This window comes from Panthera leo, chromosome C1, assembly GCF_018350215.1.
Source record: "Panthera leo isolate Ple1 chromosome C1, P.leo_Ple1_pat1.1, whole genome shotgun sequence".
Classification (NCBI taxonomy): Eukaryota; Metazoa; Chordata; class Mammalia; order Carnivora; family Felidae; genus Panthera; species Panthera leo.
In genome coordinates this window covers 212,757,215-212,771,780 of record NC_056686.1, presented here as the reverse complement: position 1 = coordinate 212,771,780, position 14,566 = coordinate 212,757,215, and the positions used below count along the sequence as shown (strand labels likewise).

Genomic DNA, 14,566 nt, shown 5'->3' with positions numbered 1-14,566 from the left:
ACCAAAAAAGCAGCTATGAACTCATATGTAAGTCTTTATGCAGACAAATGCCTTCATTTCTCCAAGGTAAGTATCCAGGAATGGAGTGGAATGGCTGGGTCATGTTAAGTATACACTTAACTTTTTCAGAAGTTGTCAAACCGTGTTCCAAAGTGAATATACCATTTATATTCCCACCAGCAGTGCATGAGACTTCCAGCTGCTCCACACCCTTGCCAACACTGGTTATGGTCAGTCTTGTTAACATCAGCCATTCTAGAGATTTTATAGTTGTATCTTGTGCTTTTAATTTGTATTTTCTTAATGACTATGTCAAGCATCTTTTCCTATGCTTACCTGCTATCCATATATCTTATTTAGTAAAGTATCTCTCAAATCTTTAATACAGTTTTTAAATAGGCTGCCTGTTATTGACTAAAAGAGTTCTTTATAGTCTAGATAATAAAAATCTTTGGTCAGATAAATGTTTTGCCTTTTTGTAACTGTGTTTATTAAAAAGCAAAAGTTGATAATTTTAATAAAGTCAAATTTATTATTTCTTTTATGCTTCATATTTAAGAAATATTTGTTAAATCTAAGATCACTAAAAATTTCCCCTTTTTCTTATAGAAAGTTTATAGTTTTTACACAAACATTTATATCTATAATCCACTTCAAGTTAATTTCTGTATATGGTACAAGGTAAGGGTCAAAGTTCATTATTTTTCATATGGCTACACAATTGTAATAGCACATTTGTTGAAAAGAGATCTTTTCCCCACCAAATTATTTTGGCACCATTGTAGAAAATCAAATAATCCTGTATGTGTGGGTCTACTTCAGGCCTCTCTACTCTGTTCCATCAATCTATATGTCTATCTTGACATTACCACACAGTTTGATTATCAGAGCTTTATAGTAAGTCTTGAAATCAGGTGATATACAGCCTCCAATTTTGTTCTTCTTTGTTTTGGCTATCCTAGGTCCTTTGCACAACTATACAAATCTTAACATCAGCTTGTTAACATCTATAAAGAAGCCTGCTACAATTTTCTTTGGGATTGTGATGAATCCATCTATCAATCTGAATAGAATTGGTATCTTAGCATTACTGAGTCTTTTAATTCATGAGCATGATATTTTTCACCATTTATTGAGACCTTATGTAATTGTTCTCAGTTTATAAACTATAAAACGTTTATAGTTTTAGTGTACATGTCTTACACATCTTTGGTCACATTTTTCCCTCAGTATATCATAATTTTGATCCTATGAAAAAGATACTTTAATAAATTTTGAAATTTCCAATTTCTCATTGTTAATATATATAAGTACAATTGATTTTTTATATCAACCTTCTGGCCTTCAACCTAATCTCACTTATTAGTTCTAGCAGCTTTTTGTAGATTCCTTAGGATTTTATATATAGAAAATCATATAGTCTGAGATTAAATACAGTTTTACTCCTTCCTTTCCAATCCGAATGCTTTTATCCCCTATTGCTTTACTGTACTGGCTAGAATCTCCAGTACAGTGTTGAATAAAAGGGATGAGAAGGGACATTCTTACCTCATTCCCAATATTGGAGGAAAAGCATTTAGCCTTTCTTCTTACTAAGAATGGTGTTAGCTATAAGTATCTCCTAGATGTTCTTTGCCAAATTGAGGAAGTACTCTTTTATTTCTAGTTTGCTGTGATTTTTTATTATGAATTGTTGTGGACTTCTGTCAATTGTATTTTCTGCATCTATTGAAATGATGGCATTCAAATGAAATATGGTAAGTTTGGTCTGTTAACTAGGTGAATTACATGAAATTGCTTTTCAAATATTAAACTTTGCACTCCTGAGATAAACCCCATTTGCTCATGCTATATTACCCTTTTAGTATAATATGTTGTTGGATTCTATTGGCTAATATTTTGTTGAGGACTTTTTCAACCATGTTTGTGAGGAGTACTGGTCTATAGCTTTCTTCTCTTACAATGTCTTTTCCTGGTTTTGATATTAAGGCAATGCTGCCTTCTTAGAAGTTGGGAAAGGTTTCCTCCTCTTGCATCTTCTGCAAGTGTTTGTGTAGAATCGGGATTATTTCTTCCACAACTTAGAATTTATGAGTAATGAACCATCTACGCCTCCATATATTCTCAACATCTCTATTAACATGTCTGAAAAGAAATTAAAACTTAACATGGCCAAGCAGAACTAATAATTTTTGTACCCAAACATGCTCATCCCTACTATTCCTCATTTCAAATTAATGACATCATGTTCACCCATTTTGCTTAAACCAGAACCTTAATCCTTCATTCCCTGCTTTCATTAACCCTACTCCTCAAATCTATCTTCAAGTCCCATTAGCTCTTTCAAAATGTATCTCTACCTCTCTGCACCTTCACTATCACGGCCCGGCATATACCTCCTAACTGGCCACGCCAATGCACAATTGCCCCCACTACATTCCATTCTCCAAATAGCAGCCAGAGTGATTTTTGGCTAAATAAGACCATGTCACTCCCTGGCTTAAAACTCCCATATGGCCCTTAATCTCTTCTGCCTTTAGATATTAACTGTAAAATAGAAAAACAACAAGCTGTGTCTATGTAGTCTGAATACACTGACTGTGGGAGCACTATAAGAATTTCAGTAAATTCTTATCTGCTTAACTAGCTCCAGTGACCTAGGAATTACAAAATCACAAACTTAGGCCTCTTGGGAAAAAACACAACTTGGCTGTGTTGAGTCTTAAAGGAGGTATAGGTTTTTGTCTAGAAGCAAAGGCACCAAGGCAGAAGTAAGAATCCCCAAGTCCTAAGCTGTCCTTCTAGAGCATGACAACAACAAACACTTTCACCTCCAACCTACCCTCATCTTCCTAGGCTTCCTATCCAAAGCAAGAGTGGTTCATACAATACCAGGAAAGGCTGTGCCTGCTGGTCTTAAATACAAAGGAGGTGCAAAACAGGGAAAATAATGCAACTAACTTATTTATTCATATGTTTGGGTTTTTTTAGCCATCCCCTGCTGCAGCCAAGGTAGGAAGGATGCTAGGCAACTTGGCCTTGCTCTTTTTTAATCAACCTCGTCCACCTCTGTAGAGCTCAACCGGTGCTCTACTATATGCTCTCCATTCCTATTCTTCAACCAGTCAACATCTTACACATGTTCCGGTCAGCGCCAGACTCACCCAATTTGCTAACTACTCTTCTATTTCTTTCTATTCTGCCCATTCTCACTCCTTGAGTTAAAGGAAACCACCACCTTTTTGTGTTCCTTCTTCGGATCATCTTCACTCTAATTCTGCCTCTTTACTCCCTCAAATGACCTCCAGGAATACTTCCTTTAGTTTGATCAGGCCCTAATGCACTCCTCTTGCCTTCTTAGATATGGTCAACACTGTGCTAGATGACGCTTTCCAGAAAAGAGAAAGTGGCCTAAATCAATCTATGTTCCTAGGACTTGGAACCAACTCTTAGCTGTGCTTTTGGAGAATCAAGGGAGGAGACTACAGCCACAATTGGCTGCAACTGGGGGTGGGCTGGGGGTATCAGGACTAGGATAACTAACCCTCATAAAATACTCTTCACTTAACTTCACAGCATTAACTATAATTATCCTTAAATTTGTGTATTATTAATATCTGTCTCTTCCTGCACTCCCCATCAGACTAAAAGCTCCATAAGGGTTAACAACTATGTCTATCATGGGGCGCCTGGGTGGCTCAGTCAGTTAAGCGAATGACTTCGGCACACATCATGATCTCATGGCTCGTGAGTTCCAGCCCTGTGTCTGGCTCTGTGCTAAGAGCTTGGAGCCTGGAACCTGTTTCAGATTCTGTATCTCCCTCTCTCTCTCTACCCCTCCCCCACTCATGCTCTGTGTCTCTCTCAAAACTGAATAAAAACGTTGAAAAAAGATTAAAAAAAAGAAAGAACTATGTCTATCGTGATCATTATTAACATCCCTACACCCTACAAATCCCTGGCATGTAGGTCTAACTCAGTTACTCCAGCCCTGTCGGATAAAACACAAATTGAATTTATATCTCAACAAAGCTCTGAGATAAGGTAGTACTTCCCCCATTTCTGGAAAAGCTAATAATAAAAACCAACATTTCTTGAGCTGCTACCATGGTTTAGGCACCATTCTAAGATTCTTACATGTATATTCTCATTTAATCCTCATCACAAACGTATGAAGTAGGTACTATGATTATTCCCATTTTACAGATGAAGCATTTGAGGCACAGAGAGGTTATATAATTCACCCAAAGTTATACAGATGAGCTGCAGAAAGGGATTCAAACCCAAGCCTAAAAAGCCCACTCTATTATTTCCTATAGTACCGCTCAATGAAGACAACACCATATTCCTCAACACCGATGAACTGAGCCAAATAAAAGATGCTATGAATAAATGCTACAAAGAAAAATCCAGACTTAGACACACAAGTTGCCAGTTCTACATGACAATTCAAAGAAACTGCTACTATAAATGATTCCAGTGCCTGACTCTTATTTAAAATAATGGTCAAGGGGCACCTGGGTGGCTCAGTCAGTTAAGCATATGACTTCAGCTCAGGTCATGATCTCATGGTTCATGGGTTTGAGCCCCGCGTCAGGCTCTTCGCTGACAGCTCAGTGCCTAGAACCTGCTTTGGATTCTGTGTCTCCCTCTCTCTCTGCCCCTCCCTGACTCACACTGTCTCTGTCTCTCAAAAATAAACATTAAAAAAATTTTTTAATAAAAAATATTAGTCAAAAACCACATCTTTCTTTTCGATTGACAGACATATATAGAGAATGAAACCCAGAATATTCTCATGTTGAAAACACTTCCTCTGCCACCAGATCTCTGTTTTATAAAAAGAGTCTATTTTTGTCTGCCAAAGGAAGCCCAATCACCAAACTGGACCCTACAGAACTAGGTATGTGTTGCCTGAGTTTTCCCATAGAGGCAGCAAGAATGTATGAAGACTGCCACCCTCCCATGACTTTGTCTTTCCAGTTCTCCCAGTATTTAATGTGGGAAAATAATACATATCAAGTTTGAATGTGCCCTGCAAGCTTTTATTCTGTCCTAAAAATTACCAGAAACCAATGCAAGGCATGTGAAGGGAAGACAGGTCACAAGGGAGGGAGCAAGGAGAACAACTCAAATCATTAGCTGTCTGCCCATCAGATGCTTCTAAGTTCCCAGCATTCCATGGCCTGCTTCTTAGAAGAGTCCATGACTGCTTCAGTTTATGATGTCTCCCCGATGCACCATGGAATGAAAAGGCCCTGAGGACTCTATTATTAGAAAAGGAAATTTTAACTTACCTTCCACTGCTCTTCTGGAAGCAGCTTCACGACCACCAGATCCCCATTCAAGGCTCTATTACGAGCAACAACACCATCAATAAAAATGTCTCGATCACCATCCTAGGTTGGAGAGAGAAAACAGTCACCTTACCAAGGCCTGGAACCAAAACTTACTTCCTTGGTTTAAAAGTTGGGAACTCTACAAACTGTCCACTGACCTCACAAGAATGCTAGTACATAGCCACAAACAGACCTAGTGGGAAATCAGTCTCTGGAACTAGCAGAAATGGGGATGAACATAGAAGAGCAGGTTAACAGAATGCTAAAAAACATTTTTTTAAATATAAGGGAAGATCTCCCATAGGCAGACCAAAAACAAACAAAAATATATAACGCAAAAAACTGAGGCTGCATGCTTTCCTAATTGGAATGAGAAAGGAGTAAGTGATCCTTTCTTGTTTGACATAAAGCATGATGATACGTTTTCTACACTAACGGAATTTTTTTTAAGTATCAAAGAAGGGTAAAAAGTAGCCAATTTGCAAGCAAACAGAAGAACAATAAAATATAATCCCCCAAGAAAACCAACTGGGGGCAGGAGCAGCAACCAGCTCTAGGAATTGGGTTCTCCAAGGAAGGAACTAGCAAAATCATACTCCTCCCCCCCCCCCCCCCCCCCCAGGCAAGTGGCACAGAAAGCAAAGTATGGTTGTTTTGATGGAGACCTAAGTAGAAGACAAAGAAGGAAAGGAAAGGGACAGGAGATTCATGAAGCATTCTCACACTCCTCCACCTGTCTGACTGAGGAGCAGGGTGAACTTGGACCCCCCTCCCTCACCCCCTGTGAACACAAAGCACGGGACACCTACATCCTTGACCACATGCTTACAAATAACCCACTTAAAGCAGTAAAGCCCTAGTGAACTCCCCAGGTATCAACTACTAAACTTACACAGAGGCCAGAGTCTTCCTAGTAAGCCAAATTACTTTGCAAAAAACACTCAGATGGAAAAGAGAGCTAAGGAAAACCACCCCTTCAGCAGTAAGGGTCCATGAAAAAAATTGAAGTATTTTTAAAACGTTTCATCAACAAACAGGCAAACATGCACTCGAATCCTTTTATCCTTCTGAAGGTTTATATGGAGTGCTTCTTTTCAGAAAATAAAAGAGAAATAAAATATTTATTTTTCTTAAAGGAAATAATAGCAAACAGGCATAGAAACCACCACTCAAAATTTGCTAATAGAGGCACTTGATTCGATAAGATTTAACACTCAACGAGCTAAAGGCGATTACTATGACATTTCAGTTAAAACTGAAATGAGCATCCCCAGTTCACCAAACTTGTCCCACCACCACCAAAAATGGGACTCTAGGCAGTCAGCATTTTTTATAGTTTCCGATTACAAGCCATTAGAGACCTTTTAGAACAGTTTTTCTGTTCAATTTCCAATCTAACCATGGGCTCACAGCTGTGGCCTACACAGGTTGCCAAACCTGACCCACCCTAGTCCCTGAGGTACCGCTACTGTGTTAGCCACATAGACAGTTACTGCTGTTAACCTCACGTCGAGCTTCTCACAGATACAAGGAAGAAACAACCAATGAACGGAGAGTGAACAACTGAAGTGTGGCACATCATCACCAACTGCTGCCTTCTGCAATTTACATAGCGACAGGACCTCTCCAACTTCCCTGGGATGAAAAGAGAGCTGTCTGGAGGTCATCCCAACCCATTATCACGTGTCAAAACATATGGAACGAAACGTCTCTTTCATAAGCAGGTACACCACCCTTAGCGCAAAGATTTAAGATGATAAGATACTGGTATTGTCATATTTCCATCCCAAGAAACCAAGAAAAGCAGACAGTATACAAAAAAAAAAAACAAAACACAAAACCTCAAACAATATACAAATCTACAGGTATTGCATCACTACTCAGCTCTTACAAAACCCTGTACCTGTTGCAGAACCTCTTATTTTAAAGACAGTAAACTTGGGAACAGCTCAATATTAAAAGTTTGATTCTGGGGCTCCTGCGTGGCACAGTCGGTTGAGCGACCGACTTCGGCTCAGGTCATGATCTCGCGGTCTGTGAGTTCGAGCCCCGCGTTGGGCTCTGTGCTGACAGCTCAGAGCCTGGAGCCTGCTTCCGATTCTGTGTCTCCCTCTCTCTCTGCCCCTCCCTCACTCATGCTCTGTCTCAGAAATAAATAAACATTAAAAAAAAATCTTTTTTAAAAGTTTGATTCACCCCCACTTGACTACTTAAAAAAATTGTTTTAATGTTTGTTTATTTTGGGGGAGGGGAGACAGGGAGAGAGAGGGGGAGACATAGAATCCGAAGCAGGCTCTAGGCTCTGAGCTGTCAGCACAGAGCTGAGGAGGGTGCTTAACCGACTGGGCCATCCAGGCACGCCCTTGACTACTTTTAAAGGCCAAAGAGTTCAGTTCTTTATTTGAATTCCAAAGAGTAGCTCTACCCACCCACACCCAGAGAGAGTAGGGGAAAAAACGGACTAATGAACAACCTAGAGGAAATACAAAGGGATCTGGGGGTAATCTAAGTAAATACTTAGCAGGGGCACGTGGGTAGTTAGGTCGGTTAAGCATCCGACTTTGGCTCAAGTCATGATCTTGCGGTTTGCGAGTTCAAGCCCGGTACTGGGCTCTGTGCTATCGGCATGGAGCCTGCTTCAGGTTCCCTGTAACCCCCTCTGTCTGCCCCTCCCCCGGTTGCATGGACGCGCATGTGTGTTCTCTCTCTCTCTCTACAATAAACGTTAAAAAAAAATACTTAGGAGGCTTTGGAGGGGGGAGGACAACCAAGAGCATTCCCTATTGATGCAACAGCTCCCTTTGGGCCAAATAAATTCCACAGATGTTCAAAGGGTGCCTCCCATGACAAGATGCACAAAAAAGTTATAAAACTTCTTACACCAACATATTCAGAATGGAGCTTATGTTATTTGTAAAAAGCCAAGTTTCTATATCTAGTCTATTTCTCCTCTTTATCCTATTCCAAATAGGACAAAGAAGCATCTCAATAATACCAATTTATCTTGGTTTGCTTGAAAGTCACATGGTTTTATTCTAACTCTGTATCTTACTTTTACTGAGAACTCCAGGAGGCTGGCAGGTACATATATAAGTGACTTGTCCCATGTATTTTGGCTTTGTCAAAAGAAAATGAAAATCAACTTTCTATCAGTAGAAATTATAATGAACCTAAGTCAACAGCCCCCAAAATGAAGTACTTTATTAAAACCAAGTGATGATGGGGCGCCTGGGTGGCTCACTTGGTTAGGCGACCAACTTCGGCTCAGGTCACGATCTCGCAGTTTGTGAGTTCGAGCCCCGCGTCGGGCTCTGTGCTGACAGCTCAGAGCCTGGAGCCTGCTTCAGATTCTGTGTCTCCCCCTCTCTCTACCCCTCCCCTGTTCATGCTCTGTGTCTCTCTGTCTCTCAATAATAATAAATACACGTTAAAAATAATTTAAAAAAAAAAACAAGTGATGATGAATTACTGTTCTTAGCCTATTGACTTAAGTAGACATTTTAACACAGCAAATGACATTGTGTAAGTTCACAACTTAGTTTTTAAAGTTAGTAAGAACCTAAATAATCAAACCTAGTGTATTTTTGTTATCTCCAAAAACTTTAGAAATTTAAATTAGAATTTGGAATTTTTAAGGTGTAAGAAACGTTAGACAATCTAATCCACCCCTCGTTTTACAAATAAGAAAACTCTTCAATTTCCTATCATCAGGGTCGGGGCCACATCTTCTTTACTATCAATTCCTGTCTTTACTGTCCATGCTAAAGCAGGGACAGTAACATTCAGTCCCTGGCTCTGACATCTTACTCCTAGTCCACCTGCGAGCATTTTTCCAGTTCATACTCGACCTGGACATGAGCTACATATGCTCATAAATCCAGACCAATGGTGGTTGTGGGGTTTATCTACATGCAGTTTATTGCCTCCACTATCTCCCTCCTCAATACTTTCTATAATGCCTCTAAAAACTTAAGCTGACCAAAAAACCCCACAAAACTAGAATGCAGGACTGTTCCCGTATCTACAACCAAAACTTACAACTAGGCTTTGATAGAGCTTTTGCAGTCAGTTCTTAGTTACTTAAAGGTGAATCATTCAGCACTTTTTTACCCTCTGAGACAATATTACTACTCCATTAGTGCCAATTAAGAGAATAAAAGAGGCATAAAAATAAGCCAATCCTAATATCACAACTGTCTAAAAGAGTCTTAATAGGACATGCCAAAAATACAATTTCAAGTAGGAGAACAACTTGGGCTTTTGAAACATCAATAACTTTTGCTTCTTAACTTCCTTTAACAAGCCAAATTAAACTGTGGCAACACATCATTTGCAAATTTAGGTCATATGAATTTAAATTATAGGAACCTAACTAGGCCCCACATTTTAGAGGACCTTTACTCTGGCCCTTCTCCAGTCACACTCCTCTCCATAAGCAGGGAATTCTAAGGGCCAAACAGATGAGCATCCCTGGGGTAATCAGCTCCAAGTTCACTTCCAGGGCATACACAGGCATCTTCCCCAGGTCTGTCTGCCCGAAGCCAGACCACAGTCACTGGTGGCACCCATTGGACTCGACAGGTGGCTAAAGGACAGGTATTTCCAAGGCATGTGGAAAGAACTTGGACATGTGGGATATGATAAGATGCTCACATAAGTGCATGCAAGCACCCTCACTGATGGGGGAGGTGGGCGGGCAGCAAAGAGGGAAGACAGGATTAGGAAGGGAAGAAGGGTAGGCCAGAGGTGGACCCTCTCCATGCACCCCCACTTCAGCATGGAGCTCCAAGGAGTATGAGAATTCTACATTTGAACCCAGGTACATAGAGGTATTTTTGGCAAGTAATATATTTTATTTGTTATGAATGTGTTAACAGTTTGCTAGTTTGATTTATACTCTTAAATATTTATTATTATAAAGTATGCATGCCTCCATTTGTATTCTTGTCCTGGGCCCCACACCTCTTAGGAACCAGCCTAACATGGATCCAACTCAGGGAAATTCAATACTGTGTATTCAGAGAAGAAAGAAAATAAGCAATAAAATTTTCAAAAGGTTCTGTGGAGCTCCCCTTAACATTCCAATCGATGACAGCAAACTTCAGTGAACACAGGAGACAGGAGATTTATAATCTGCTCAGCTCCCAGGTGTCTCTCAGGGTGAACTCCTTACTGCACAGGGTATGATTCTCGTGCTTAAAAATCCATGTTTTTCATACACCGGGGCCCCTATTATAATCAAGCTCCTTCAACTGGTATGCCAACGAATAAATGGTAATTCTTTCTAATGTAGAGAAAATGCAAGTTATGCTGGATTTACTGAGAGATTATCTGTCTCCAACAAGGCATATTCCTAAGAGTATTCATGGGTAATTTTTATGATTACTGAATGTGATTTTCATCTTATGAGCAAACTTGAGAATCTTGACACCATGTAAACAGTGTTTCCACTGAACGATAAAACTACTCCTGCAGGTAAGTTATGCCACAAAGCTGACCCTCAGTTATACAATCAAAGTACGAGGGTCAGCATATCTAGCACATTCCATCACAGGAACAGAATAGGATTCAGAGAGAACAATGTAACATGCCAGTGATACTTTTTATCTAATCCAACCGGTAAGACTGAACTTGACAAACAAATGTGAATCCTTGGCTTCTGTAGAACAAGAAAAAAAGAACTAAACTGAGCTTGGGAATAGGTCTTAAAAGTTATTGTGACACAACTACCACCTGTGAAGCACATGACTGAGCTTGTATTCTCACTAAACTTGTCATTTAACATCATGAAATATGTTAACACACACACACAAAAAAAATATATATATATATATACATATATATATATATATGTATATATATATATATATATGTATTCCATTCCCTCATCAATAAGTTCAAATTTATTCCTATGCTCTCTTCCACCATTAAAACATCTATAAATGGGGGCACCTGGGTGGCTCAGTCAGTTGAACGTCCAAACTCTCGATTCTGGCTCAGGTCATGATCTCATGGTTTGTGGGATTGAGCCCCCCATCAGGCTCCGTGCCGACAGTACAGACCCTGCTTGGGTTTCTCCTCTCTCTCCTGCTGCCCCACTCCCCAGCTCATACTTGCGCGCGCGCGCGCGCGCACACACACACACACACACACACGCTCTCTCTCTCTCTCTCTCTCTCTCAAAATAAATAAACTTTAAAAAAAATCTACAATTCTATGGCTATCTTATTTATGGCAGCCTGGAAAAGTCACGTCAGGAATTTGAGAATGTTGCTCTCCTGGCTTTGCACAATCGAGCCTTATCCAGAGACCTCCTGCTAACTATATGTCAGAGTGAACTTCCCTTAACAGGAGAGAGCCTGTTAAAATGAATCAGGAGGGTATAAAGACCCAACGGTGAAGAGCCTTATACCAAGTCCTATCACCTGCAGAGGAGTGAAGTGAGAAACTCTGACCAAAAAGAAAAAAAGCATTACACGTTATTTTTGGACATATTTGCAAATTAGCTCACGCAGTAGATCGAAAGTAGATAGCGTGTTTAGGAAAGATTAACTTAAATCAGCAGAAAAACCCATAAATCCTTTTAAGCTATAAACCAAGGGCATTGAACTGCAAAACCTACTGGGCGTCTGTGTGGGTTCAGCTGCTCTCTGCAGCCCTCGTAACAAGTACTGTCCCCTTTACTCACAGTGTGGGTTTAAGACAGGCAGAAGGGGTTGTTAGCCAAAGACAAATTTTGCTTATTTAAATTTGAAACAAATCCTTGCCCATCCTCGATTTTGTTTTACTACTCCGCTTTTTAGTTAGAATATAGGATTTCAGTTTCAGAGCACATCTAAAAAATTAACTGTGACATTAAGTTTATTATAAAGTTATTGAACTTACCGGGGAAGGAATGAAGGCTTCATGAAACTTCTTTGGATTAATTCTCAATACACCCTTTAAAATAAAAAATAAAATCTGTGAAAATCTAGTTATACACTTAGTATTTTTCCATATGTATGTTATTCTCCAATAAAACGTTTTTAAATTAATTAAACAGCTCGATCTAGGAAACGACTCAGGCATACGCGAACCACTCGTAAACTGCGTGAAACATGATTTATATCGATGTCTGGAACACAAGGTTCCATCGAAGACTGAAAGCTCACACTGGCACCTTGCTGTGAACGGGCAGAGGAGAGGAGCGGCAGAGCAGCAACTACTGGGATTTTACGCGCCCCCGGATGCCGGTCTTCACATTTAAACCTTTACTTTAAGAACAAGGTTATGTGGGGATTACGCCTCGCTATATAATGGCCTTTTTTATTCACGGAGACCTTGCCATGCTTGCTCATGTCTGTGACAATTTTCAAAGTGATACAGGTTGACTTCCAACCTGGATACTCAACCTTGAGAGACCAGATGCATATTTTTTTTACTGTGGCACTTCTGCAGAGCCAAATGAGTCAATAATTCAAAATGGTCCAGAACCAGCTCTTAATGTAAATGGGAATCCTGACTCCAACAGCCAGGCCACCCAGTCTGCCTTCAACTTCATGTTATTCCAGCACCAAATCAGGGTCTGCTTCTATTTAGCACAGGGGTGCAGGTGGGGGCTGCCTTCAATAGCAGTTCACTATTTTAGGCCCTTGCAGGAAGCTGTAACCCTCCCAAGGTTCCAGCTGCATTTGAAGGCCACTGGAACACATGGATAGAGGCGGTTATTTTCCTAAGAGCCAGACTCAAAAGGTGTCTTGAGAAAGTGTTTTAAATAACATTTCCCCCCTAAAATGTTGAAAGACTCGAAGATATGTTAATTAACAAAATAGGTGAGAGCATAAAATAAAGTAGAAAATAGTCCTTCCCTCCACCGGTGCACCATGTTTAAATGTGTAAATTACAAACTCCCATGTCACAGTTTATACTATTGTTGTTAACATCCTAAGTGGACTTAATTCAAGATTTATTGAATACTGGCTACGATCAAGATCCTGAGACACACATTGTGGAGAGAGAGTGGTGATCAAGCTCAGTCCTTGTTTCTAAAGTAAAATATGAAGAACTCTGTAAGTAGGGACACAGCTTACTCTCGGCTGGGGGCACTAGGAAAGGTTTCAGAGACAGTGTCTGATCCGCTCGTTGACAGGAGAAAAATTCACAGATAAATCAGAAGGGAAATTCAGGCAGAGAACGCCACATAAGCAAGAGTGCTTAAGAGGGCAACTACTCTTTTTTTTTAATTTTTTTTTTTAACGTTTATTTATTTTTGAGACAGAGAGAGACAGAGCATGAACAGGGGAAGGGCAGAGAGAGAGCGAGAGACAGAATCTGAAACAGGCTCCAGGCTCTGAGCTGTCAGCACAGAGCCCGACGCGGGGCTCGAACTCACGGACCGTGAGATCATGACCTGAGCCGAAGTCGGACGCTTAACCCACCAAGCCACCCAGACGCCCCGAGGGCAACTACTCTTGCCCCACCATGTTGTAACTCTGCTCAGGGTAGGGGGGTAGGGGGGCTGGGGTGGGAGACAAGGCCAGCAGAGCTCTCTGAGGCCAGTTCCTTTTCATGAATGTCACTGAAATTTCACTTCTAGAATAGCTGTCTCTTGTTGGAGGAGGGAGATAAAAGGCTTATTACATTTATCCTCAATTTTTATCCACTCCCTCAACACAATTTCCTGAAGACTAGCATGACAGGCACTATGCTAAGTGATGGGGACACAATGGAGAGTAATAAAAGTCTCTGCCTCATAAAGTGTAGTGTCTAATGAGGGGAAGACACTCCAAATAAAGTCAATTCACTGAAGTTAAAGTTTTTAAAAACTCATTTTCTGATTCCAAGCATTGCTTTCTGATCTAAGGTTTGTTTTGGGTTTTTTCCCCCCTCACTTGATGTTCTTCTAGCAAAAGAATACATCTGTCTTTGTCTTATTCATCTGCAAAAGTCTAGGACTTCCATTTCTTAATTTTTTTAATGTTTATTTATTTTTGACAGAGAGAGACAGACAGAGCACGAGTGGGGGAGGGGCGCAGAGAGAGAGAGAGAGAGAGAGAGAGAGAGAGAATCCGAAGCAGGCTCCAGGCTCCGAGCTGTTGGCACAGAGCCCGACGTGGGGCTCGAACTCATGGACTGTGAGATCATGACCTGAGCCGAAGTCGGACACTTAATCGACTGAGCCACCCAGGCACCCCTAGAAATTTTCTTTTAATATTTATTTATTTTTGAGACACAGACAGAGCATGAGT

At 40.4% G+C, this 14,566-nt stretch overlaps 1 protein-coding gene across 6 annotated transcripts in view; it reads right to left on the bottom strand.

Annotated features, from left to right (window-relative positions):
- DIS3L2 (DIS3 like 3'-5' exoribonuclease 2) overlaps positions 1–14,566 on the bottom strand; it is a 347,338-nt gene that overhangs the window by 271,034 nt on the left and 61,738 nt on the right. For all 6 annotated transcript variants that reach the window (XM_042950509.1, XM_042950514.1, XM_042950513.1 and 3 more), the window contains exons 4-5: positions 12,225–12,278; positions 5,298–5,399 (exon numbers count right to left, since the gene is read on the bottom strand). In XM_042950509.1, coding sequence (XP_042806443.1) covers positions 5,298–5,399; positions 12,225–12,278 — 156 coding nt within the window. The remainder of the gene's footprint in view (positions 1–5,297; positions 5,400–12,224; positions 12,279–14,566) is intronic.